General features: G+C 42.0%; 1 protein-coding gene across 3 annotated transcripts in view; it reads right to left on the bottom strand.

Moving 5' to 3' along the window:
- KIFAP3 (kinesin associated protein 3) overlaps positions 1-27,044 on the bottom strand; it is a 631,738-nt gene that overhangs the window by 76,274 nt on the left and 528,420 nt on the right. For all 3 annotated transcript variants that reach the window (XM_063940294.1, XM_063940293.1, XM_063940295.1), the window contains exons 17-18: positions 11,873-11,958; positions 11,414-11,603 (exon numbers count right to left, since the gene is read on the bottom strand). In XM_063940294.1, coding sequence (XP_063796364.1) covers positions 11,414-11,603; positions 11,873-11,958 — 276 coding nt within the window. The remainder of the gene's footprint in view (positions 1-11,413; positions 11,604-11,872; positions 11,959-27,044) is intronic.

Genomic DNA, 27,044 nt, shown 5'->3' on the forward strand with positions numbered 1-27,044 from the left:
CCCTGCAGTGCACATGGTTTTGCCCAACTGCTAACAAAATTCCTGCTGCGATCAACTCAGAATTACCCCCAATGTGCAGTTAGCAAAAAGGTTAATAAAGGAAAACCCAGGCTTGCTTCTGCTGAAAACAAGTGTTTGCATCTGCTTAATCATTGTTTGAAAGCAAAGCTACCTTTGCAAAGACAAATAAAGGGACAATTACTGTGATACATATTGGTATTTGTAGTCCCAGGGCTGCTGTGTTAAGTAAACAAACTGTTCATATGTGCAGATAAATGCTGCCATAAGGAGCCTGTTAATAACAAAGTTTCAATCTGCAGAGCTGCAAATTCAGTACTGGCGGCTACAGTTTGGAAACAAAAAGATTTTGTAAGGAGGCGATTTCAAGGTTTTTAAACTTCTTTAAATGCTGTGATGAAGGACTGTTCTTTTCAAGTTGCTGTGTTGCAAAGTGATTTATCTGACCATGATCGTGTGGGCACCGGTCTGAAGAGCGACACTGTCTAGGTCGACAATGTTTAGGTCGACCACTATAGGTCGACAGGCTTTCAAGGTCGACAGGGTTTCTAGGTTTCATGTGCTAGGTTGACAGGTCAAAAGGTCGACATGAGTTTTTAAAAAATAATAATTTTTTTTGAACTTTTTCATACTTAACGATCCACGTGGACTACGATTGGAACGGTAATCTGCGTTTTTCCCGGCATGTCTGCGTTTTCTAAGCACTCCCTGAAAACGGTCAGTTGCCACCCAGAAATGCCCACTTCATGTCAATCTTCCTGCGTTCGGCCATGTGACCGAAAGCTTCGCTAGAACCTGTGCAAAACCACAATGCTCTTTGTACCTTTACGTTGCGCGTGCGCATTGCGGTGCACACGCATGAGCAGATTAGCCGTTTTTTCCACTGATCGCTATGCAGCGAGCAACGGCAGCTAGCGATCAACTCGGAATGACCCCCATACTTAGCAATGCTAATGTGAATGCTGATTTATTTAACCATGGTGATACTGGGTCCATTATTATTATTATTACATTTTTATTTACAGGGCACCACAAGTGTTTTGCAGCGCCATACATACGGCAGATATTAGAACAAAACAAGGTAGTTTAAAGAAAAAAGAGGAAGAAGGGATTCTGTATTGTCGACGCACAGGAAAAAACTGATTCTAAAATATAGCCTTTATTAGATATGTATTAAAATATGAATATGGTTAATTCATTCCCAACTACAGTGAAACATAGAATTAAAATCACAGACAAACAAGTAAGTGAATCAAGACAAAAGATTGAAAATTTGTGAATAAAGATTTTAAAAAGCGTGTCCACGTGTGTTTGTAAATATATCCTTGTATTCGGGGTTACTGTATTGGTGTAAATACCATCAATGTTTCTACATCCATCCAATATTATTCGACTACTATCAACATCAATAGTGTCGGTACATACATATGATGTCGACCACTATTAGAATCTATGATGTCTATATCAAATATTCTGAGTTCAAATACTTAGGGATCGTATATAATATGAAACTTCAGGTTACTCAATTTTATTGGTTATGGTGGCTATAAATCATCTATAGATATACTCACAGATCTGATTCCCTTTAAATCTATTTCTCATATATTGAGAGCCTCTCACATTGGCTGTCAATATTATTGGAGTATCAATTTATGCATGGAAACACGTTGCTTCAGAGGGTATAGTATTCCCTGCTTACATAGAAAGCAACTGTCTTATACAGTGATGTTGTTTATATATATGGTGTCCAACTGTATTGCACAGATTTCAAAGATACTGCTTATATTAGGGGTATTGCAGCCCCAATTATACTTCCAAGGCAGACCGTTTATCAATACGGTTTATTCCTTATACATCAAATATTAGCCATACCATTGGTTGCCATAGTTTATCTCCTATCTATGGCAACAGAGTAGGTTCATCTATGCCATATACTCCTATATAACATAGACCTATATATATCATGATAAATTGCTTATTTAGTTGGCTAATGGTGTTATTTATACTGTATAATGATCTCAGTTTTTAAATGAGGTGATTCTCATGCATAGTACTCTCAATTAGCAGTGAGGGATAGATCCTATTTACTTATGTGAGTCAAAGAGTAATCAGAGATTATCAGAAAATAGTCAGAAAATATAGTAACCCATATACATGTTCATTAAATCCAAATTTATTAGACTCAGAATAATGTGTGTTTAGTTACAGATATTTATTGATATTAATTATTGGATAGAGTTTTGGGTTTACACTGTCCCCCAAATTCTAAGGTATCTATTGTTGTTGGTAGTTATTGCATCACAATATGTTTAATATATATTGATAGAATTTGTGAGCTTCTCATACACTGCTTTTAACAGTAGTTACTTCAGGTTACGGAGTCTGTCTATTGATATGACAGACTTTTTTTGCTACAATGTGTGGCACTTAATATATCTTATTCAGAGCATGCAGCTGCTATGCTCCTGAATATTGCCAATTGTTGCAATGTAATACTTTGTAACATAGACTGCTTTACCAGTACTTGCTTCAAGTTGCTATTAGAGCCTGTATTTTAAAGTGGCTGACTTCTTTGCTGCAACATATAATCTTTGATATATCTTAATCAGAGCATGTAGCCACTATACTGCTAGATGTTATCAATTGTTGCAGTATAGTACTTATTGCTATTTCTATTACAGCCGCACTATTATTTATATAGGTTGCAGTGATATGAAAGCGCTTTAGTATTCAGTGTTTTGCAGCTACATATATACATTCTGTCCTCTAGCTCTGACTGTCTTTAATCATAACAGTCTGTGTAAGCAAGTCTGGATGTGACATGCAAATATGAACATATGTCACTCTACTTAATACAGATGGCTACAATCTATTGTGCCTAATTTTCTTTATCACTAAACTACCAGCTAACGTCTCATATTGATTTGTATAATTGCATCATAGCTTCAAACACTGAAAACGCGTGGACACGCTGTGCCCTACACGCGTGTTTCACTGCACTTATGGCAGCTTCGTCAGGGAGCAACAAGAGCGCTTCCCGTGAACATGCATAAATCGAATTCATGCGGCCCAATCAGCGTTGTGAATTCCAGACTGTAATGCCGCCTGCCAATCATAATGCGGCTATGGCCCGGAGCGTCATATGCCGCCTGCCAATCATAGTGCGGCTATGACTCAATGCGTCACATACATCCGCCCGCCAATCGGATATTCTCCTGTTCGGGCATGTGACGCCATCGTCCAATCGCGGCATCTGAGTACAAACAATGTTATATCGATTGGGACGGGGTTTTCACTCTCATCATGCCCCGGTATCTATGTAAGGAATAATCCTATCATCATTCCGATATGGGATCTTAAGTTTATAAGGTGCATAAACCCCACTGTTTTCCTCCACCTCACACTAACAAGGTAGTCCTATCCTACGTGTTCAAGTTTTAACATTTTCATTTCTCTTTGATAATTAAATAGATAAATACATGTTTCCGGGTCAGTCCTTTTTATTTCCAACCCTGTCACATGCACTGTGTATAATCCATGTCCCACATTCATATTGCATTTGTTGCAAAAGATATCTCTAATGTACAAATATCAGCATATATATATGAATACGATTAGGGGTTCAGGTCCCGATCAGGCTGTGGATTATTTGTAAATTATTTACATAGTGAACTTAATCACTCAGGGGTCCAGTATGTTGTAGGGTTAGTGTTACCGTTAAGTGAGTCCCCAGATAGAGTAATCAAGCTTATTCCAGATCTCATATACACACGTGTATGACATGAGTGTTTATTCACCTATCATGTAAATGGCACAGTAGTATATGCCCGTCAGGTTATATTATTGAGACCATATTTATCGCTTCATACACTAGTGACATGAATTGTATTGTTCGGCATTCAATTCCATACAGAGAAACTTCTGAATATATTTAAGTATCTAATTATATGTTAGATATTAATGAGTAAAGCTGATGATCAGTAATAAATCAATGAAAAAGCTACATGGTGACAGTGCCACTAAGGAATGTGATACAGTAATAGTGTGAACATAGTCAGTAATAGAGAGAAAAAATATATATAATGGGAAGATTAAGTGCTGACAGTGCTTCAAAAAGATGTGACAGAGTGATAGTGTAAATATGATGAATGATATGTCAGTGTGATAGGATAGTAATATAGTTGTGACGATAATTACTACGAGAGTGAGAACACAACTAAATAAAAAAGTGAGCAAAGAAAAAGTGAAAAAACAAAAACACACACTGGTGATAGTGAGAAAGTATCGAAACATCTATATATAATTGTGATACTTCCTACACAGTGATATTAAGTGTAGGAAGAAAAATTAAATATCAAAGGGATTATGTATCTCTCAATAGGGTAATCCATAGGTATTAGATATGTACAGTACGTGTATCTCTTATGGTAGAATTGCCTTTCTTTGCTCTTACAAATATGGGTTCAATTCACGAAGGGGATGTAGCTATTTGACTCATTCATCCCATACGGGTATACACTGTTGAGCAGAAAAATCATTTTGGTTTCAAATTTCAATAATTCCTGATCTAAGTCTCCCCCTCTAATGCCAAGTTGTATATGTTTGATCCCAAAGGCTTTGAGGCCTGTTGGATCTCCATTATGATGGTTTAAAAAATGTCTAGCTACAGGTGGTAAAGGTTTAAACCTAGCTAGATCTTTCTTGGCATTCCGGATACTGCCAATATGCTCTAAAAGTCTAACTTTCAAAGGTCGTGACGTTTTTCCAATGTAATTTTTGCTACAAGGACATTCAAGATGGTAAACAGTGCCTATTGATGTGCAGGTAATTTTGGAGGATATAATCCATTTCTTTCCATATTTGTCTACAAATTGTTTTGTGGGGATCATGAACTTACAGGCCTTGCAATTACCACAGGGGAATGACCCTTTCTTCCTCACTTCATTCGATATGAGTGGGGAAAGATGGCTGTGTACCACCTTGTCCCTCAAGTTAGGTGATCTTCGCCAGCTGGTAAGTGGTTTATCAGGAAGTAACCTGGCTAAATCTTCATCGGTATGAAGGACAGGCCAGTGTTTTGTTAGAATAGCGTTGATTTCCCTCCAATGCGTATTGAAGGTTCCTACATATCTAATGGGTTCTTCCTTTTTGCATTTGATTTTTGGTATTAATAGGGAGTCTCGTTGGTAAGTCTCAACTTCCTTAATAGATTTTTTAATCAATCTATTACTATATCCTCTCTTTTTGAAGCGTTCACTTAGCTCGTTCTGCCTTAATCGAAAAGTATCCTCAGTGGAGCAGTTTCTTTTAGTTCTTAATAGTTCTCCTTTAGGAATGCCTTTAATAGTTGCCGGGAGGTGGGAGCTTGTTGAATGCAGTAAACTATTGGTAGCTGTCGGTTTTCTGTAAAGGTCTGTTGAGATATTCCCATCTTCATCAATCTGGATGGTTATATCTAAAAAATTGATGGATCTTTGACTCGCTTCCAATGTTAACTTTAAATTGAGATAATTGATGTTCAAGATGTCAATGAATTCCCTCAACTCTCTGGAGGGGCCTTCCCACAATATCAGGATATCGTCAATATACCTCAGATATACCAGAATGTTATTAGTGTATCTCTCCAACGATTCCTGGAAGACCATCTCCCTTTCCCACCACCCCAGGTAGAGGTTGGCGTACGTGGGGGCACATGCTGTCCCCATCGCCGTCCCTCTAACCTGGAGGTAGTGGCGCTCATTGCAGGTGAAATAGTTGTGGGAAAGTAAAAATTCCAACAATTCAACAAGAAAGTCATTTCGTTCGTTTTGAGCCTCCATATTGAGAAAGTATTTAATGGCTGCAATGCCATGTTCATGGTTAATGCTTGTATAGAGACTCTCCACGTCACATGTCACAAGCCACACCCCCGGACTGACATTCAAGTTGTTTAGTTTGTTTAGGACATCCATTGTGTCTCGTACATAAGAAGGAAGGGTGGTGACGTGTTTACGTAGATAATAATCTACATAAACACTCGCATTTTCCGTCAGACTACCCATCCCAGAGAGGATTTGTCTTCCTGGCGGTTTTCTCTCATTTTTATGTATCTTCGGCAGTAGGTAGAGTGTTGGTGTTTTGGGTTTGTTCATTTTTAGAAATTCCCAATCTTTTTTGGTTATGACATTGTTGTTATATGCCCTCTGAACAAGATTGTTATATTGTTGAAGATACGTATTTGTAGGATTAAAGTAGAGTTTTTTGTAACAGCTTGTGTCCCCCAACTGTCTCTCCAATTCTTCTAGATATAGATGTCTTGGCCATAGTACTATATTGCCCCCCTTATCTGAGGGCTTTACTATGGTATCTTGCCACTCAGTGATCTCCTTGAGTGCCGATCTTTCTTCTATATTTAGATTATCAGTGTGGTGTTTATTGGATAAACATAGTGAGTCTAAGTCTTTAGACACAAGCCTGAGAAAGACTTCTACTTGAGGACAAATTTTTGTGTCTGGAAGGAATTTGGATTTTCTTGTTATCCTTGATCTATCTTCCACCTCTTTATCGTTAATTTGGGTTGGGTTGGATTCAGCAGAGAGTTCTTCCAAAATTTGTAGGGTCATGAGGTCATCAGTATCCATATTGTTTGTTGAGGGGTTGGCATTTCTACTTCCCTGACTGGAGAAGAATTTTTTCAACAGAATCTTCCTAGTAAATAATTGGAGATCCTTTTCACATTCGAAACGATCTGGTTTTCGTGTAGGGGAGAAGGATAATCCTCTGCTTAAAACAGATATTTGGTTGGGGGTCAAAGTTCTTTCCGTTAAATTGACGATTTTTAGTTCATCCGTTGTCTCTTCTGAATTTAAGCCAACTTGAGAGGTTACTTCCTGTATTGTCTCCTCTCCCTGGGTTCCTCTCGCCAGTCCAAGGTATCTCTCTTTCTTCTTCCTCCCCTGGCCTCTCCTGATTTTTCGCCCTCTATATTTTGTGTAACTCTGGAGTATTTTGGGCCCTTCTCTAAAAAATCCCGTTTGAACGTCCTTTTGATGGTTCCGGTACTTGGGCCTTCACTTTCCGATGAATCCATCTCAGAGGTAGAGTAATTAGTGGATCGGTTGGTCCTATAGCGCTGGGTAGGTGTATTCCATTTAAACACTCTGTTTGATGCATAGTCATTTTTGTCCCTCTGAAATTTCCTACGTTTCTTTTCAATTATGTCTTTCTCATACTCTTCTACATCCTTCCTATATTTTTCATATCTTAACTGAAACTGTTCTAACGATTCAAAGTTCTTCAATTTTTCTCCTAGTATGGTAATTTCCTGGTTCAATTGGGTAAGTATTATTTCATCATGCTTCATGAGGATCTTGATTAGATCATTAGAACATTGAGTCAAGACTCCCTCCCATTCTTTTTTGAGTGTCTCATTCGCTAACTCGTAAGCAGGAAATAGTTTAGGTCTTAAGCCTCTCGGAATTAATTTATTACGTAAATAATTTTCAAAAGTGCTTCTGTTCCAACTGGTTTTGCTTTGTTTCATAAGAGCTGTTTTTAAGTTATATAGATCCTCAGTCCAGTTGGGATCATTTAAATCCAGTTGACTAAGATTAGAATTAAAAATGGAGTCAATGTCGTTTTTCAATTTATCTCGTCTATTTTCCAGGTCTCGAGTGAGACTAAATGTGGACATGATTACGGGTGAGCGCTCTAGGGAAAAATTCCAGAAATTTTAATTAATCTATTCAGTTTAGAGGTGCTAGATACAAAAAAGGACTGGTCAAGGCGACCAGTAATAGTATACACAGAACTGGATATCTGCACACTCAGAAAATCAGTATTGTAATGATCTTAGGTGAATGTATATGATTCATCACCATACATTCACTTATACGACCCCTATTTTATATTGTACATAGTATTAATTTAATTAGGGGGTGCAGTCAACTACAGTATGTCAAGACTGTTTAAAGAAAAAAGAGGAAGAAGGGATTCTGTATTGTCGACGCACAGGAAAAAACGGATTCTAAAATATAGCCTTTATTAGATATGTATTAAAATATGAATATGGTTAATTCATTCCCAACTACAGTGAAACATAGAATTAAAATCACAGACAAACAAGTAAGTGAATCAAGACAAAAGATTGAAAATTTGTGAATAAAGATTTTAAAAAGCGTGTCCACGTGTGTTTGTAAATATATCCTTGTATTCGGGGTTACTGTATTGGTGTAAATACCATCAATGTTTCTACATCCATCCAATATTATTCGACTACTATCAACATCAATAGTGTCGGTACATACATATGATGTCGACCACTATTAGAATCTATGATGTCTATATCAAATATTCTGAGTTCAAATACTTAGGGATCGTATATAATATGAAACTTCAGGTTACTCAATTTTATTGGTTATGGTGGCTATAAATCATCTATAGATATACTCACAGATCTGATTCCCTTTAAATCTATTTCTCATATATTGAGAGCCTCTCACATTGGCTGTCAATATTATTGGAGTATCAATTTATGCATGGAAACACGTTGCTTCAGAGGGTATAGTATTCCCTGCTTACATAGAAAGCAACTGTCTTATACAGTGATGTTGTTTATATATATGGTGTCCAACTGTATTGCACAGATTTCAAAGATACTGCTTATATTAGGGGTATTGCAGCCCCAATTATACTTCCAAGGCAGACCGTTTATCAATACGGTTTATTCCTTATACATCAAATATTAGCCATACCATTTCTGAACAAAACAAGGTACACAGAACTTAACATTACAGTAACAGAAAAACTAAACAGATCACAGGTAACAATTAGCAACACAATTCTCAGTACAAACTACAGCCGAGATGAAAAGAAGCTAAGGAATAGCCGGCATACTACAGTACTACAGGCAGGCAGCCACTGGAAGAGATAACAACGAGCAAGAGGAGATGCAGGTATAGACATTCACTACTTAGGAGAGAGCTGTAATTGAAGTGTGACAGAAGAGGGTTATGAGAACATGAGGAAAGAGGGCCCTGCTCCAAGGAGCTCACAATCAAGAAGGTAGGGGGGGAGACTGATAGTGGACATGAGGTGTGAGTAAGCGAAAGGCAGCCTGATGGGAGGAAGTAAGCGAGGCATAGATGACCAAGGCATGAGTTGTGAGAGTGGCCTTGAGACACCTATGCGGAAGGGTAGGCTTTGATGAGCAGGTGGGTTTTCAATGCCCATTAATATAGTTGAATCTAGTAATGTTAATGTGCCTGATAATGTTGATTGCTCTAACAATGCTAACGTGCCTGCTAAGATTGATTTAAGAACGCCCAAGGGGAAAACCCTTCTCTAAAAGGGGTCTTTGAAAATGTACATTCAGTAGAGGGTGTCAGGTTCAGGTCTGGATCTACCATTAGGCAGCTTCCTAGGGTGCAGGGATCTGGGACAGGGGGAAGGGAGGGGGGGGGGATGTGGGGGTTTAATTAACCACTGAGTCTGCCTATGACAAAATTAAGGATGTCTCTGAAAGAAACATCCTTGTTGTACTTAATGCAAGTGGTGGCTGTGGAACTTGTAAGTCATACTTTCATCTAAAGGTTTGGAAAGTGGGTATTGGTTTTGGACGGGGCAGTAGGATGTGCACCTTTAGCACCCCTCTGGGGATCTGGATACTACTGACCCTGATGTCATCGGCAAACACAGGGGGGTTTCCAGTTGCCCAGACACACCCCTACTCTTGGCAAGTGGCTCAAATTATGATAGATTGCTGTGTGTGTTGATAGTTTGCAAACATACTCCTCAGTCAGCGGACAGCTGCAAAACCGTTCACATCACACTCACCAGCTAATGTTTTTCCCATTCTGTGCAGTCTGTGTGTAGCTCAATACTTACTCTCTGACGTCACACACCCTCCCTGAAAACGCTTGGGAATGCCTGTGTTTTTCCAGACACTCCCTGAAAACGGGCAGTTACCACCCACAAACGTCCTCTTCCTGTTAATCATCTTGCGAATAGCCATGCAATCAAAATTTTCACACCATCCTGTCTGTTTGGTGACATGCATGCACATTGCGGTGCATACACATGCGCAGTAGTTTGATGAATGCCCGCTGTGCGAAAACACACAGCAGCAATCAAGCCTGAATCGGGCCCTGTATTCCATACAGTATCCAGTGTATAAAAATACCAATATGTACATTAATATCCGGGGTCGGTACTAGGTTTTTCTACCGTTCTCCCAAACTCCCGCACTTGCTCCCATGTCCCGCAGAGTGGAAGATTGTGGATTGTGGGGGTAATTCCAAGTTGATCGCAGCAGGATTTTTGATAGCAATTGGGCAAAACCATGTGTACTGCAGGGGAGGCAGATATAACATTTGCAGAGAGAGTTAGATTTGGGTGGGTTATTTTATTTCTGTGCAGGGTAAATACTGGCTGCTTTATTTTTACACTGCAATTTAGATTGCAGATTGAACACACCACACTCAAATCTAACTCTCTCTGCACATGTTATATCTGCCTCCCATGCAGTGCACATGGTTTTGCCCAATTGCTATCAAAAATCCTGCTGCGATCAACTTGGAATTACCCCCTGTATTTGGAAACCCTCCTCCAGAACTCCTGCATTTGCCACTGTCTGATGTACCTGTGAATATTAAACTCCTGCAAATAACGTCTTGTATTTTTTTTCCCCTGTTTTGCCTGTAACCCTGTGTAAGAAATCATTGAACTGGCTGTGCCTTTACTGTACTAGAATAAAACCTTACTTGCTTACTTTGAAGCAATTCAGTCTCCAGTGGTCACCTGATATCTACATGCTACATCAATCAATTCATTAATTTAAGATGTATGATGGAGGAACAATTATTTTGGCACTTTCTATACTAAAATCAGACTAGAAGTCAAAAATAGTTCCTGGTTACGATGAGACAAAACAACAATTTCCACATCACATATCGTGAGGAAAAAATATAGCAAGACAGACAACTTCTCTTGAATAAGAAATGAACATAAAGGGCAGTGAAATTATGGTACAGTTGAGATAACGGCAGGAATGCGACCACTCCGAATCCCAGTGCCAGAATGCAGTCATTCCGAAGTTAAGTATCGGGATTACTGTTAGAGTTTGGGCCTGGGAGGGAAAGAAGGAGAGCAGGGGGCAGGTTAGGCACTAGAGGGGAGGTTTAGCCATAGCCACCACCCCGAGTCTTAGCCCTAGCCGCCACCTCAGGCGGGTTAGGGTAGGGGTAACACGATTAACCTGTCCCCAGTCTGCATTCTCATTGTCGGAATGCCAGTGGCTGGCATCCTGACAGCCAGGATCACATACCCAACTCGGTGGTACAAAATAACCAGCCAGGACCTGCTCCCTAATAGTTTACATTATGTCGACTCTGAAGTGTAAAGCACACTATGTTATCACCTGCACTGTAATACAAGTCAGGTCTTTCCAGAATGTCTCCTTCATGGATAAATGGTTCAATAGGTTCATCTCCGTAAAGATATTGCTCATTTTCATCCATTTGTCGGCTCTCAACCATTTCAAGCCACTGAGAGTTGTGCCAGCGGAATTTCTCACTCTGTATTTTTTTTGCCCATTCTTCATCATATTCCTACAAGGTAAACATTAACTATTAAGGTTTAAATCTACAAACAAGAACACCTATAGAGAAAAGGACAATATTATATAATATGGACAGTATTATTTTTGCATGTCCAATTTGAACACCTTTATTGATCATTAATGCAAAGAAATACAATTTCAAAATCTAAGAAACTCATTTGGGACCAGGAATCTCACTTTCCCCATTTTTCCTTTTGAGAAATACAAGTGATACAGATGGTCGAAATCAGGCATTTAAAATGTGTAAACGTAACTTACCGCTATGATATCGAGGGTGTTATCACACACTTTTCGGATCTCTGCATTTTTATCATGCATTAAATCTATCAAATAAGCAGGAGCCTCTTCAATGGAGGTATTAAGGAAAATACAGAACAAAAAATACGTTTAACTACAATACAAAGATAGAATACAAACATACAATACAAACTTAAGCGTTTTATTTATATTCTAATATAAATTGCAGAGTACAGACGTAGCCACACTCGTCTTTGCTCGATGCATACACATTGCAGCATGGCTGGCACAAACGCACGCACGTGTCCATAGGAATTAATGGAGCGAACGTCAGCTGCAAATAGTTGTAGCTCAGCGCACAATGCAGACAGCCACAATGCAGCATGCTGCATCACAGCAAAGATGAGCAGGCTACATACAGTATGTATATCAAGATGAAAATATCACTACGCTGTCATCATTTAGAAATAGGAAAAATAAGGGAAGAGAAAAACATATACAGGGAAACTCAATGATATTATCAAGAACCTTTAATAACAAAAATAAAGGAGGATATAAAGGGTCCACACAAAAATGTGGAAGAGCCTCTACAAGGAAAAGAAATATGTCTTAACATCAAATTTTTTTTTTAAATAGAGTAATTTTTTTTATTCAACAGCATATTAAGGATACAGACATTTCAGTGTACGCTGGGAAGCACAATTAGAGTTACACGATATTCAGAGTCATACGTTTTTCAAGGATGTACATATACGAATGACATTCCCCGTATTGCTATTCCCGTGCAGTCTTCCCATAGTATACATATTTTCTGAAGTCTGTAAACAAATCATGATTCACATACTTATCATTTTAGATATTTTCTCCCCAAACCTTTATTGTAATTACCCCGTCTAGTAGGCCTTATATAGCCCACAACCCCACTACCCCCAAACAGAACCCTCTAAAACAAACTCAAGCCTAATCAAGCCAAGGTGTGCATGGTGCGGTGTGGCAGCTAGATAGTTAAACAACTACGTTAAAGGGGAGGTAAAGGCTCGGCCCAGCGCCCCAGGGCCCAATTAACGCTCCGCAGCGGAAGCCGGTGCCCTCTAAATCTGAAGGGCAAGGGAGGAGTATGTGGAATTGATCCAGGGAGACCATATCTTCTCGTATTTGGTAAGGGCATTATATTTCATATATACATAGCGTTCTTTTAATAGAGTATCGTTTACCAAACTTTTGAAAGCAGGTATCGTGGGAGGACGCGGGGCCATCCATGTCTGCGCAATACACACCTTTGCAAGAGCGCACACACTGCGGGCATACATGCTTTCCCATCGGGACCCTGAGTCAGAATCGCCCACCCCCAAAATACAAAATCTCGGGGTCAGCAAACCTCTCGGTATCCCCGTATGTTCCAGAATCGACCCGACCCCAGCCCAGAACACCTGCAGCAACGGGCATTCCCATACGAGGTGCCAGAATGTGCCTCCGGCAGCCCCGCACTTGGGGCATACATCAGCACTATCAGACCTAAATCTGGCCAGCCTACTCGGCGTCATGTATGATCTATGCAGAATGAAAAGCTGTATCTGCTGAAACCGCAGCGATTTGGTAACCTGGCTCGGATTGCCCAGAGCGCCCTCCCAGTCTTCCCCGTCTATGGGACCCAAGTCACACTCCCAGTTCTCCCGAAGATTCGAGAGCGGGTCTGCATGTATTGTTTGAAGAAGGTATGAGTAGGTGAAGGAAATCACCTTGACTCGACCCAGTGAATGTAGAAATGTTTTTATGGGGAAGGGGAGGAGCGCCGGGGGAGAATCTCCGAACTGCGCCTGCAAGGCGTGTCTGAGCTGTAAAAATCTGTAAAAGTGAGAGTTCGGGAGTCCAAACTCCTCCTTTAATTGCTGAAACGATTTCAATGAACCATCACTATATAACTGGGACAGTGAGACTATCGAATATGGAGCCCACACCTCCCCGCCCTCTAGAGACCCCAGTTCGCTAAGCAATGTGGATTGCCATAGGGGAGTGTTCGGGTCCATACCCTCGTACCCAAGCAGGCCCTTCAATGCTAGCCATATTTTCATAGCCTGAAAGACAATAGGAGGTGAGAATCTAGAAGAGTTTCCCCCCACCAGGACCTGCGTCGGGGAAAGACCCGGGTAATAGCACCGAAGGAATGCCCAACTCAGTCCAGTCCCCTCCCCTCCTCGAAGCCACATACCGATATGTGATAGCTGAGCAGCATAGTAATACAGTTGGAAGTGGGGCAAGGCCAAGCCGCCGTCCCTTTTTTTGTCTGGTAAGGGTGGTTAATTTTATTCTAGATCTTTTATTGGCCCATATCAAGGACGTCAGGACACTATTTAATTTCCTGAAGAAGGCTGGAAAGATGTATACAGGGGATTGCAAGAGAACATACAATAGTTTAGGCAAAACTACCATTTTAATGAGGCCGACCCTGCCCGTCATTGTCAGTGGAAGCTTACACCAAGCTCTCGATTTGCACACTACTGTCTGTACAAGAGGGTCAAGGTTTAAGGGCACAAAGTCTGATGGGTCGTTGGCAATTAGGATCCCGAGGTACTTAAACTGGACTGTCCAACACAGCGGTAGGGATATTTTCGGAACCTTGGGGAGGGAGCCTATAATGGGCATAATAAACGATTTGGACCAGTTTATGCGGAGACCCGAATACCCACCAAAGGTCTCAATGACCCGCAACACAGTGGGCATCTCCACCGCGTAGTCTCGAAGGAATAACAGCAAGTCATCCGCATAAAGGGCTATTTTATCAGTGCAGGAACCCGTATCTATTCCCCCAATGTCCGGGTGCGATCTGATCAAGCAAGCCAGGGGCTCTATGGCTATGGCAAACAGGGCAGGAGAGAGGGGGCATCCCTGTCTGGTGCCCCGTGTCAAAGGGAAGGAGGAGGAAATGTAGCCGTTCACCAGGACCCTGGCGCGTGGATTCTGGTATAGCAATTTGATCCATTGCATAAAGTTTGGGCCAAAGCCCATGTTCCTCATGACTCCCCACAGGTAAGGCCACTCAATGCTGTCAAATGCCTTGGCTGCATCCAGTGAGACCACAGCCGCGTCCGAGGGGAAGTCATGAGGAGCCTGCAAAATAGTGTACAGCCTGCGCAGATTAATGGATGTGGATTTCCCAGGCATGAAGCCGGTTTGATCCGGATGAATTATAGATTCAATTACTAGGTTGAGCCGGACCGCAAGAATTTTCGCCAGGATCTTGGCATCGGTGGGGATAAGGGAGATCGGCCTGTAGGACTCCAACAGCTTGGGGTCCTTACCAGGTTTTGGAAGCATTATGAGAATCGCCTCGGACATTGAGGGAGGAAGGCTGTTAGCGGCAAACATATCAACATACGTGTCAAGCAGCTGAGGACCAAAGAACTCAATGTATTGTTTATATAGTTCCGTGGGAATACCGTCACTACCCGGGGATTTACCACTAGGAGACACCTCCACCGCCGACGTCACCTCCTCCAGGGTCAGAGGCGCGTCCAAGGCGTCCCTAGCCTCAGGGGAGAGTTTAGAAAGGGGAATATTTGTCAGGTATAGGTCTAAGTCCTCCGTGGAACATGTCAGTCGACTATCATATACCTCCCTAAAGTAGCTGAGGAACATCTGTGCGATGTCAGGGGTGTTATCTACCGTGGAGCCGTCGGAGTCAAGCAGCTGCACTATCATGGTCCCAGGTCGGTCATAATGCACTAAGTGGGCCATCAAACTACCTGGTCTGTCCGCCTGCATATAGATGTTAGTGGCCCTAAACAAGAGGGAACGTGCATTTTTGTCTGAAAGGTGAGCCAGCCAGGCCTCCTGAGCCACCAGCCAGCGGGTTTTCAGCGCAGGGGTACCCTCAGTCAGGTATCGCGTCTCCAGATCCCTACACTCAGTCTCAAGCTGTCTTTCCGTCGCCCTGCGAGCCACCTTGCAGGCAGCAATTTTGCCAATCAATGTACCTCGCAAATACGCTTTGAATGCATCCCAAACAACCGGGGCCGTTCCTGCATTATCCGCAAAAAATCCCTCCCATGTGGGCGCTAAATCCGGGCAATCACCCAGCTGGGCCAGCCATGATGGATGCAGCCGCCAATATGACTGTCCCCTCTGACATTCCCCATCTATTGACAGCACCAGGGGTGAATGATCGGACACCCCCCGTGCTTTGTAACGGACATCCGTCACGCCAGGCAGAAGCCCAGGCGAGACCAGGGCCAGGTCGATTCTGGAAAAAGAGCCATGTGTACCTGAATAACAGGAGTATTGCAGAAGATTGGGATTCCGAATCCTCCAGGCAACTACCCACTGCATACTATCTAGAAAGTCTGCGAATTTAGATCTAGATGAAGTTAAGCCGCCCCCCGCCCCTTGATCCCGAGGAGCCCTCCATCTATCCAAAGAGGCATCCAACACAGTGTTGAAGTCCCCCAGGCAGATGACAGGGGTGTGGGGGGAGGAGGCAACAAATGAGGCGGCCTTTTGCAGGACATCATATGAAAACGGGGGGGGAACATACACAGACAATAGGAAAAAATTACGTGAAAACAGTTTACATTCTATGAACACGTATCTACCGCGTGGATCTGTATTTACCCTGATCATCTCAAACTGAACAGTCCTCTTTATCATTACCGACACCCCTCGGGAATAAGAGGAGTGCGAGGAATGATACGCCCACCCCACCCAAGGCCTACGGAGCGACAACAGCCTATTTCCCTCCAAGTGGGTTTCGCTTAAACAAATGATATCCGGGCCATATTTCTTGATCATTTTAAATACTAAGGATCGCTTAACTTTGTTGTTGATGCCCCAGACATTCCACGCCAACATTTTTAAGGGAGGCATGTCGGCCAAGTTATCAACAGGGGCACAACACTCCTAGCAACCGCCCGTCCACCCGGCGCTCCGCTCACGTAATCATGTCGTCCGCAGGCCCCGGACCCCGAGCCGAACCCCAGAAAACAGTGCAACCCCACCACACCCTCTGAATAACAAGTATATAGGCTTCGTACATTCAAAACATATAACAGAAAAACTGCTGAGAGGCCAACAGCGGCCCCCAAACATCCCCCCACCCCGTATACCTCCCCGAACTGTGGCATACCCATATCCCTAACCAAACTTTAGCCCTGGAGATCCCAAAGCCTACGGCAACACTGTACCAGGCGTACAGATCAAAACAACCCCAATACCAAAACCTTTATGCGTTTATAACACTTCTCAGCAAAGTCCAGAACCACTAAACGAGAGGAAGCTCCCTGGACTTATACTTGCGGAATGTGGGCCCTTAGAGGAGGGCGACCCGATGTCAGTCTGGAGCCAGCTGGCGAACCCCCGGAGCATATCTGTCCAACCAGGAAGCCGCCTCCCTGGGCGAGCTGAAGAATTTGGTCTCCCCGTCCGCCACCACACGCAACCTGGAGGGAAACAGCATCGAGTAGGACAGATTCAGGTCACGAAGGCGTCGCTTAATGGGAAGAAACTGGGCCCGGTCTTTTTGAACGTCCGCTGCAAAGTCCGGAAATGCCGACACCCGGATTCCATTCCGGATCAGGGGGCCCTTCACGCGTCCCAGGCGCAGGACAGAGTCCCGGTCCTTGTAGTGCAGGAATTTTGCTATAAAAGTTCGTGGTGGGGCGCCTGGGGGTAAAGGCCGGAAGGGCACGCGGTGAGCCCGCTCCACTGCAAACTGAGAGGTAAAGGATTCAGCACCGTATACCTCTTTTAGCCAGGACTCCAAGAAATCTTCGGGGTGTGCCCCCTCTTCCTTTTCGGGGAGGCCTACGAACCTCACGTTATTTCTGCGGAGTCTGCCCTCCATGTCCAGGAGTTTGGTTTGCATCGTTGTGACTTGTTGTGTAACTGCAGACACCGATCGTTGTAAAGGGCCGCTGAGGTCTTCCAAGTTGGAGACCCTTGTCTCAGTTTCGCCCACCCTCTCCCGCACTCGCTGGACGTCCTGTCGCAGCAGTGACAAATCACACTGCACCTTCTCCATCTTGTCTGACAGACGCTGTTCACTGGCCGCTATGGCCTCCAGGACCTGCTGGATGGAAGGAGCAGATGGCTGTGTATTCGCCCCTGAGTCGGCCCCGGCCGAGGGATCCATTCTGGCAGGGGGGGGAGAGCTTAGGAGATGACTGCGTCGACTGGGTTGCAGGCTGTCGAGCAAACTTCTCCAGTTTAGCCGCGGCCGCACTCTGGCCGCCCCTCACCATCGTATCAAGGCCTAGCAATACTCAGAGTCCCGATATTCAGTGTCAAGATGTATAGCAGTGGGTGGTAAATGCAGTATCAGCAGCACGCCAGGCACTAGGATAGCCAGCTGTTATATTGAAGGGAGAAGGGGGATCTGAGTAGTCCAGTGGTATAAATAAATATGTCCAGTGTAAGGTATTCCAACAGCATAAGCAGTAGGCAGGGCAGCTGGGACCAGTACTAATCCTCCAGCCCAGTACAATCTTCTCCCAACCTGCACTCTGCTGTGAGGAGAGACACAGGGAGCTGTGAGTGAAATAAAATGTCCGCCCAGCACACAGACTTCCCCTTCTTCCCTCCCTGCACCAGCCTTCAGGGGAGCAGGATCATTTATGTGTGGAGCCCTGGGGGTGCAGGAGTGGGGTGCCGCGTTCCTCCGGTGCCGCTGGCCGCTGTGGCCGCCTCGGGTGTGCGATCGTGTGCGCGCGCGCACGCGCCCGGCGGAGCTCCAAAATTGAGGCCGGGGACTGAATTGCGGCCGAGGCCCGGAGTCCGGGCGGCCGCTGGCGCGAGCCGGGGACACTCACACGGGTCCACAACGGTGCCTGCCGCCTCCCCAGTGTCGCCAGACAGGAGGGGAGTCCAGAGAAGACCACAAAAAGGAGCCCCAGGATCGATACAGGATTAATATCCAGGGAGCTCCTCGATCCTGCTGCCTAGTCCCTTGTCTTAACATCAAATTTACTGAGATAATGTATTATTATTATTATTAGAGATAATAAAACCAAATCGGCAAGCTAATCAAATTCCAATGGTATTTCTTGTGTTCACCAGATGTGAACTAAAACAAACTATATAACCCCTCGCGCTAATATACTTAATCTGAGGCAACAGAACATGAATATACTCAATACATTGGTTTTTATGATATTTTTAATATCTATTAAATCAATTGTATAAGAACACAAACACACATCACAAAATTAATATAATTAATATGCGCATATATAAAACCCCAATCTAAATAACATGATAATAATAATTGAGCATAAGAGGTGGATCATATATCTAAATTGACCACAGTAGACTATTCAATAATCATAAAATTGATGATGTCCTTATTTTTGTTCCCAAATAGGACAGTCCCATTAAATGTGCATATAAATATTTAATAAATTAGATATCGTATAGTATGGTGTGGATGGAGCTTTTTTTTATCAGTTGATGAAATTATCCATATGCTCACAAGAACGGATGATTCTTTGCTTATGGGAGAAATGTCCAGGAATCATGGAGGGAATAATATACCACCCGGGACTCAGTGCACCGCACGCACCTGTAGAATATTGATGTGCAGCGTTGCCTGATGCTGATAAGCGGGAGACGAGAGGACGCTATATGCGGCGGCTTGAGGACGGGAGCACATTCAGCTGTCAAGCGCCTGCGGTGCGCTGAGCTCCAGGAGCCGGACTGATCTATCTCTCAAAGCCGAAAAAGGTGTATGCACGGGAGCCAGTTTTAGTGGGAGACGGAGGACGCCACTTGCGGCAATTGGAAAACGGGAGCTTTATTCTACAGGTGCGTGCAGTGCACTGAGTCCCGGGTGGTATATTATTCCCTCCATGATTTCTGGACATTTCTCCCATAAGCAAAGAATCATCCGTTCTTGTGAGCATATGGATAATTTCATCAACTGATAAAAAAAGCTCCATCCACACCATACTATACGATATCTAATTTATGAAATATTTATATGCACATTTAATGGGACTGTCCTATTTGGGAACAAAAATAAGGACATCATCAATTTTATGATTATTGAATAGTCTACTGTGGTCAATTTAGATATATGATCCACCTCTTATCCTCAATTATTATTATCATGTTATTTAGATTGGGGTTTTATATATGCGCATATTAATTATATTAATTTTGTGATGTGTGTTTGTGTTCCTTTACGATTGATTTAATAGATATTAAAAATATCATAAAAACCAATGTATTGAGTATATTCATGTCCTGTTGCCTCAAATTAAGTATATTAGCGCGAGGGGTTATATAGTTTGTTTTAGTTCACATCTGGTTTAAATCAGGTGGGATTGTGTTGGCTATATCCACAAGCCAATTTACCTTTTGCTGCTTTTGAGAGTATATGAGTTCTAAGAAAAAATATATATCATACTAAATTTACAATCTAATTGTTTGTGTGGGGTAGGTGTGTATGTGGATACATGCACCTATCCGTAATTATACATACCTTTGTATAACAATTAGCCCCGGACACTATTGGTGTTTTTTAAGTGTTTGTGGAAGACTTACTGGGATTCCAAGTGGTCCCAGGCAGTCTATTGTGTGTCAGGCTGCTTTAGGTTAATATTAGAAAATCAGTATTGTCCATTTATATTTAATTGAGGCAAACATGGCTGAATTTACATACAGATGGGGAGGTGATAAAAGGTTTTTATAAATTAGAGCAATTATTGAAAGATGAAATAAGACACTGGTGGGATAGTGTCTCATTAAAGAAATATTTGTCTAGTAAGCAGATACCACGTGGATTAAGGATATTTAAGACATTAGGGATACAGGATGATCCAGCACTACTTTCAAATTGGGATCGTAGCCTTGATGAATGTTCATTTAAATTGATTGAACTTTTAATAAATTATAGAGAGAAAAAGGTTATTGAGATTGGTAAGAAAAAAGAAGAAACTAAGGGTGTATTGATCAAGTATAAAGACCTACCCATCTTTTCAGAGAGAGATAAAAATACGAACAAACTAGTACAACAGTTTGAAAAAGAGTTAGTGGAAACAAAAAATAAGAAATTGTTGAGAGATGATAACGATTATAAAGATGGGAAAGTCCGTACCTATAGAAAACATCAACCTTCCATTAATTCCAGACGCCAACAGGGGACCTTTGGACCCCAGTCGGAATTTGAAAGAAATGGAAAGCAATACAATTATAAAAGACAGTATTATAGGTCACCTGCCTCTAGGGGAGGTCCTAGGGTAAAGGATACCCCTAAGAGCGATACTCCAGTGTTCACTAGAACTTACAATGGAAGGAAATCCCGTTATTCTAGTTCTGAATTTCAGGATCCCACAAATGATCATCATTTTTTAGGGGGAAATCCAAGACAGGGGTCATTCGTAACACACAACAGGTTTGCACCTCTAACCAGGGATACTTCCAAAAGACAAAGAGATCAAGAGGAAGAAGAGGTGGAAGGAGGCTACACAAGAAAGGCCAGATTACATTATATACACGAGGTATATTCCATTTGACAGACAGGGAATTATCAGATGAACAGATTATTCTCTTCAAAAAGGGCCTCAATTTTGCTCCGACACAGGGCCCTAATTTATTTGACCTGTTTGTTGAATTGAACCATTTTACTCGTGATTTATGTCGAAAAAGGTATTTCGCCTCTAAAAAATTGAAAGATGACCAAATTTCACCTATAGTTTTAGATAAAATGGATACGGAGTGTTTATTACAATTAGAAAGCTTATGGGATGAAAATCATGTTGATACTACCAATATACCCGTTAAAGTGTTTGATATAGAAGGCAGTCAGATTGATATGAAAAAAGGTACCCCCTTTAAGAAAAGATCTTTTCAATCCGGTAAATCATAAATCCAACACAATAATGCATTTATATAAGAAAACCATGGATGATTTTCAGAGCATCTGTGCTAAAAAAATCAAGATTCTCTAATTTAAGTAGGAAGGAGAGGCTGGCACTAAAAGAATTGGAAAGTGACCAGTCATTAGTGATTAAAAGTGCTGATAAAGTGGGGGGAGGTTGTTTTATTAGAGCGAGATTATTATGTATCTGAGGCATATAGTCAACTTTGTAATGTTGATTTCTATGAAAAAATTGAAAAGGATCCTACGCTGAATTTTCAAATACAACTTAGAATATTGCTGGATGATGCCCCTAAGGGGGGAAGTGAATTCTAAAGATGAATACAATTTTTTATTTATTGAGCACCCAGTTATTCCGATTTTTTTATCACATTCCCAAGATCCACAAATCCCTCACTGCACCTCCTGGTCGTCACATTATTTCTGGTATAGGGTCCCTCACTTCTAATTTGTCACAGTATATAGATTATTTTTTACAGAGTTTTGTGGTTTCTTTGAGATCCTACATCTGAGACACAACGGGATTATTGAATTCTATTAACAATCTAGAATGGAAACCAAATTATGCTTTTATATCATTGGACGTTCAAGCTTTGTATACACACATACCCCATGAGAAGGGAGTAAAATCTGTGGATCTATGTCTCAGTAAGGATGTGGGATTCCCAGGAAACCTCAAGGAATTATTACTTTCTCCCATCACATTTATTTTAAAACACAATTATTTTTTATTTGAGGGTATTTTCTTCAAATATTAGGGACGGCCATGGGTACTAGGTTCGCGCCTAGTTTTGCCAACTTATATATGGGCATGTTTGAGGATCATTACATATGGGGAGGCCCATACGGCGCGAACCTAGTATTCTATGGTCGTTACATTGACGATTTATTTTTTTATTTGGGATGGGGATGAGAATTCTGCACTTAATTTTGTCACTTATCTTAATAATAATGATTATAATTTAAAATGTACACATTCTTACAGTAGAGATACAGTTGATTATTTGGATCTCACTATCTCCTCTGAGGGTGGACAGATCACCACTAAAAACTATAAAAAAAAAATCTGTTGATACAAATATTTTTTTACATTACTCTAGCAATCATTACAAACCTTGGTTAAGAAATGTGCCGTTCAGTCAATTCAGTCGACTTCGTAGGAATTGTTCTACTTTAGGTGATTATAGAAATCAGGCAGACATCATGGCTAAAGATTTTATTGATAGAGGATACCCTAAAGCCTTAGTGAAGATAGCTCATAAAAAAGTAGAAACCATTGATAGGAAACAATTAATGAAAGTAAAAAAGAAATCACAATTGTTTAACATTGATAAAAATGAGGATTTGACTAAAATGTGTTATGTTTCTAAGTACAATAGTCAATAATATGAAATTAAGAAAGTAATTAAAAATAATTTCAAAATTTTACAACACGATGCTATATTACAATCAGCAATTACATTGACCCCTAGAATAATTTTTAAGAAAATTAAAATTTGAAAAATATATTAGCGCCAAGTATTTTGAAGAAAATAAAATAAAATAACCCAACAGCCCCCTTTGGCAATTCATGGTTGGCAACTCCTACACTAGGATGTTATAAATGTGGTAAAAGTCGCTGCATTACATGTGGGTTTTTAGTTAATTGGGCTTTGAAAATTGAATCCCATACTACAAAAGAGAAATTTGAGATACGTGAATTTATTAATTGTGACACCACTTATTGTGTCTACGTACTGCAGTGCCCATGTGGCCTACAGTACGTGGGTCGTACTACTCGCTCACTTAAGACCAGATTTAGGGAGCATAGATTAAACATTCTCAAACAGTTTTGTCATCACAGTGTTTCCCATCACTTTTCCACTGTCCATCAAGGTAAGATTGATGGATTACGTGTGATAGGGGTTCATCATGTTAAGGCCACCATTCGAGGGGGACACAGATATCTTAATCTGTGTGAGAAAGAAGCTTTATGGATTTCTCAATTGAGAACGCTATATCCTTTAGGGTTAAACGAATGCATAGATTTTGAATCATTCGCCAAGTAAGGGTTGTTGTGTCCTCCATGATACGTGAAGGGGGTGGTGGTCCAGCAGTTAGCGGCCATTCCCAGGTCTCACGTTTATGGGGGATCTCAATAATTAAATGTGGTTATTATTTCTTCTTTGGGGGGAGCTATTAAGGTTGCGCAATTAGATATGGGTTGGTCATCCTTTATTAGTGTAGAATTTTTTAGGGTCTGAGGTACGGCCTGATAGAGTAGGGGTATAATTATTGGCTTTTAAGATCTGGGGTCGTAGGATCAAGTCCCGTAGGGATTAATGAGATAAACAAATGAAAAGAATATTTATATGTATATTATATATTCACTATTCTTATATATACATATATATTCTCTGTATCTATAAATTAAATTGAATAGAAATAGACATGTTGGTGATTGTTTATATCAAGTTTTGAATGAAATAATTATATGGGTTTAATATGGTCTTATTAAAATGTTGTATTAGATCAGGAATGAGGATAGCTTTGAGGTAGTGCTTTGGTTTACCATAGCGTAAGCTATGAGTTCGATTCCCGGATGATATATTTTCCCTAATGTGATGTGAAAAGATTATTATTATATTATTCTATTTTATTTTCATATTGTATTTATTCATTTTTAGTTGTATTTTGATTTCATTATTTTTACATATATGTATATGGAAAGCGCTATATTGCTTTTTATAATTGTGGATCAACTATTGGTCAAAAGGATATTTTATCATATATAGGAGTAGATTTATTTATTCATGTGTATGTGCATATACACTTTTAACATCTATAAAAAGGTATGTGTATCTATAGACAGGCGGGCATATGATGATTTAATATGGAAGGTTAATTAAGGAATAGGTGAGCAAAGAGGTGGATCAGGAGGTGGATCTAAGACAGGTGTTCTATATCTAGGTGGATGATTGCACCAATCGAACATGAGGTTGTTATTTAAAAAGGGCTACACTGTCATAGTTTTTTACTCTATGAGGAAGCTTCACTTGGAAGCGAAACGCGTCGGATAAAGTGCCCTATTTGTGACCCAATCGACACTATCTGTTGGTCCGTATTGATGTGCAGCGTTGCCTGAGGCTGATAAGCGGGAGACGAGAGGACGCTATATGCAGCAGCTTGAGGACGGGAGCACATTCAGCTGTCAAGCGCCTGCGGTGCGCTGAGCTCCAGGAGCCGGACTGATCTTTCTCTCAAAGCCGAAAAAGATGTGTGCACGAGAGCCAGTTATAGTGGGAGACGGAGGACGCCACTTGCGGCAATTGGAAAACAGGAGCTTTATTCTACAGGTGCGTGCGGTGCACTGAGTCCCGGGTGGTATATTATTCCCTCCATGATTTCTGGACATTTCTCCCATAAGCAAAGAATCATCCGTTCTTGTGAGCATATGGATAATTTCATCAACTGATAAAAAATAAGAATTTACTCACCGGTAATTCTATTTCTCGTAGTCCGTAGTGGATGCTGGGTACTCCGTAAGGACCATGGGGAATAGACGGGCTCCGCAGGAGACTGGGCACTCTTAAATAAAAGATTAGGTACTATATCTGGTGTGCACTGGCTCCTCCCTCTATGCCCCTCCTCCAGACCTCAGTTAGGGAAACTGTGCCCGGAAGAGCTGACATTACTAGGAAAGGATTTGGAATCCAGGGTAAGACTCATACCAGCCACACCAATCACACCGTACAACTTGTGATAACCATACCCAGTTAACAGTATGAACCAAAAATTGAGCCTCATCCAACAGATGGCTCATAACAATAACCCTTTAGTTAGGCAATAACTATATACATGTATTGCAGAGAGTCCGCACTTGGGACGGGCTCCCAGCATCCACTACGGACTACGAGAAATAGAATTACCGGTGAGTAAATTCTTATTTTCTCTGACGTCCTAGTGGATGCTGGGGACTCCGTAAGGACCATGGGGATTATACCAAAGCTCCCAAACGGGCGGGAGAGTGCGGATGACTCTGCAGCACCGAATGAGCAACTCAAGGTCCTCCTCAGCCAGGGTATCAAACTTGTAGAATTTTGCAAAAGTGTTTGATCCCGACCAAGTAGCAGCTCGGCAAAGTTGTAAAGCCGAGACCCCTCGGGCAGCCGCCCAAGAAGAGCCCACCTTCCTCGTGGAATGGGCTTTTACTGATTTAGGATGCGGCAGTCCAGCCGCAGAATGTGCAAGTTGAATTGTGCTACAGATCCAGCGAGCAATAGTCTGCTTTGAAGCAGGAGCACCCAGCTTGTTGGGTGCATGCAGGATAAACAGCGAGTCAGTTTTTCTGACTCTAGCCGTCCTGGAAACATAGATTTTCAGTGCCCGGACTACGTCCAGCAACTTGGAATCCTCCAAGTCCCGAGTAGCCGCAGGCACCACAATAGGTTGGTTCAAATGAAACGCTGATACCACCTTTGGGAGAAATTGGGGACGAGTCCTCAATTCTGCCCTGTCCATATGGAAAATCAGATATGGGCTTTTACAGGACAAAGCCGCCAATTCTGACACATGCCTAGCTGAGGCCAAGGCCAACAGCATGACTACCTTCCACGTGAGATACTTCAACTCCACGGTCTGAAGTGGCTCAAACCAATGTGATTTTAGGAAATCCAACACAACGTTGAGATCCCAAGGTGCCACTGGAGGCACAAAAGGGGGCTGAATATGCAGCACTCCCTTAACAAACGTCTGAACTTCAGGCAGTGAAGCCAGTTCTTTTTGAAAGAAAATAGACAGGGCCGAAATCTGGACTTTAATGGATCCCAATTTTAGACCCATAGTCACTCCTGACTGTAGGAAGTGCAGAAACCGACCCAGCTGAAATTCCTCTGTTGGGGCCTTCCTGGCCTCACACCAAGCAACATATTTTCGCCATATGCGGTGATAATGTTTTGCTGTCACATCCTTCCTAGCTTTTATCAGCGTAGGAATGACTTCATCTGGAATGCCCTTTTCCATTAGGATCCGGCGTTCAACCGCCGTCAAACGCCGTCAAACGCAGCCACGGTAAGTCTTGGAACAGACAGGGCCCCTGCTGTAGCAGGTCCTGTCGGAGCGGCAGAGGCCAAGGGTCCTCTGAGATCATTTCTTGTAGTTCCGGGTACCAAGTTCTTCTTGGCCAATCCGGAACGATGAGTATAGTTCTTACTCTTCTCTTTCTTATTATCCTCAGTACCTTGGGTATGAGAGGAAGAGGAGGGAACACATAAACCGACTGGTACACCCACGGTGTCACTAGAGCGTCCACAGCTATCGCCTGAGGGTCCCTTGACCTGGCGCTAT

Source organism: Pseudophryne corroboree, chromosome 9 (assembly GCF_028390025.1).
Source record: "Pseudophryne corroboree isolate aPseCor3 chromosome 9, aPseCor3.hap2, whole genome shotgun sequence".
Lineage (NCBI taxonomy): Eukaryota > Metazoa > Chordata > Amphibia > Anura > Myobatrachidae > Pseudophryne > Pseudophryne corroboree.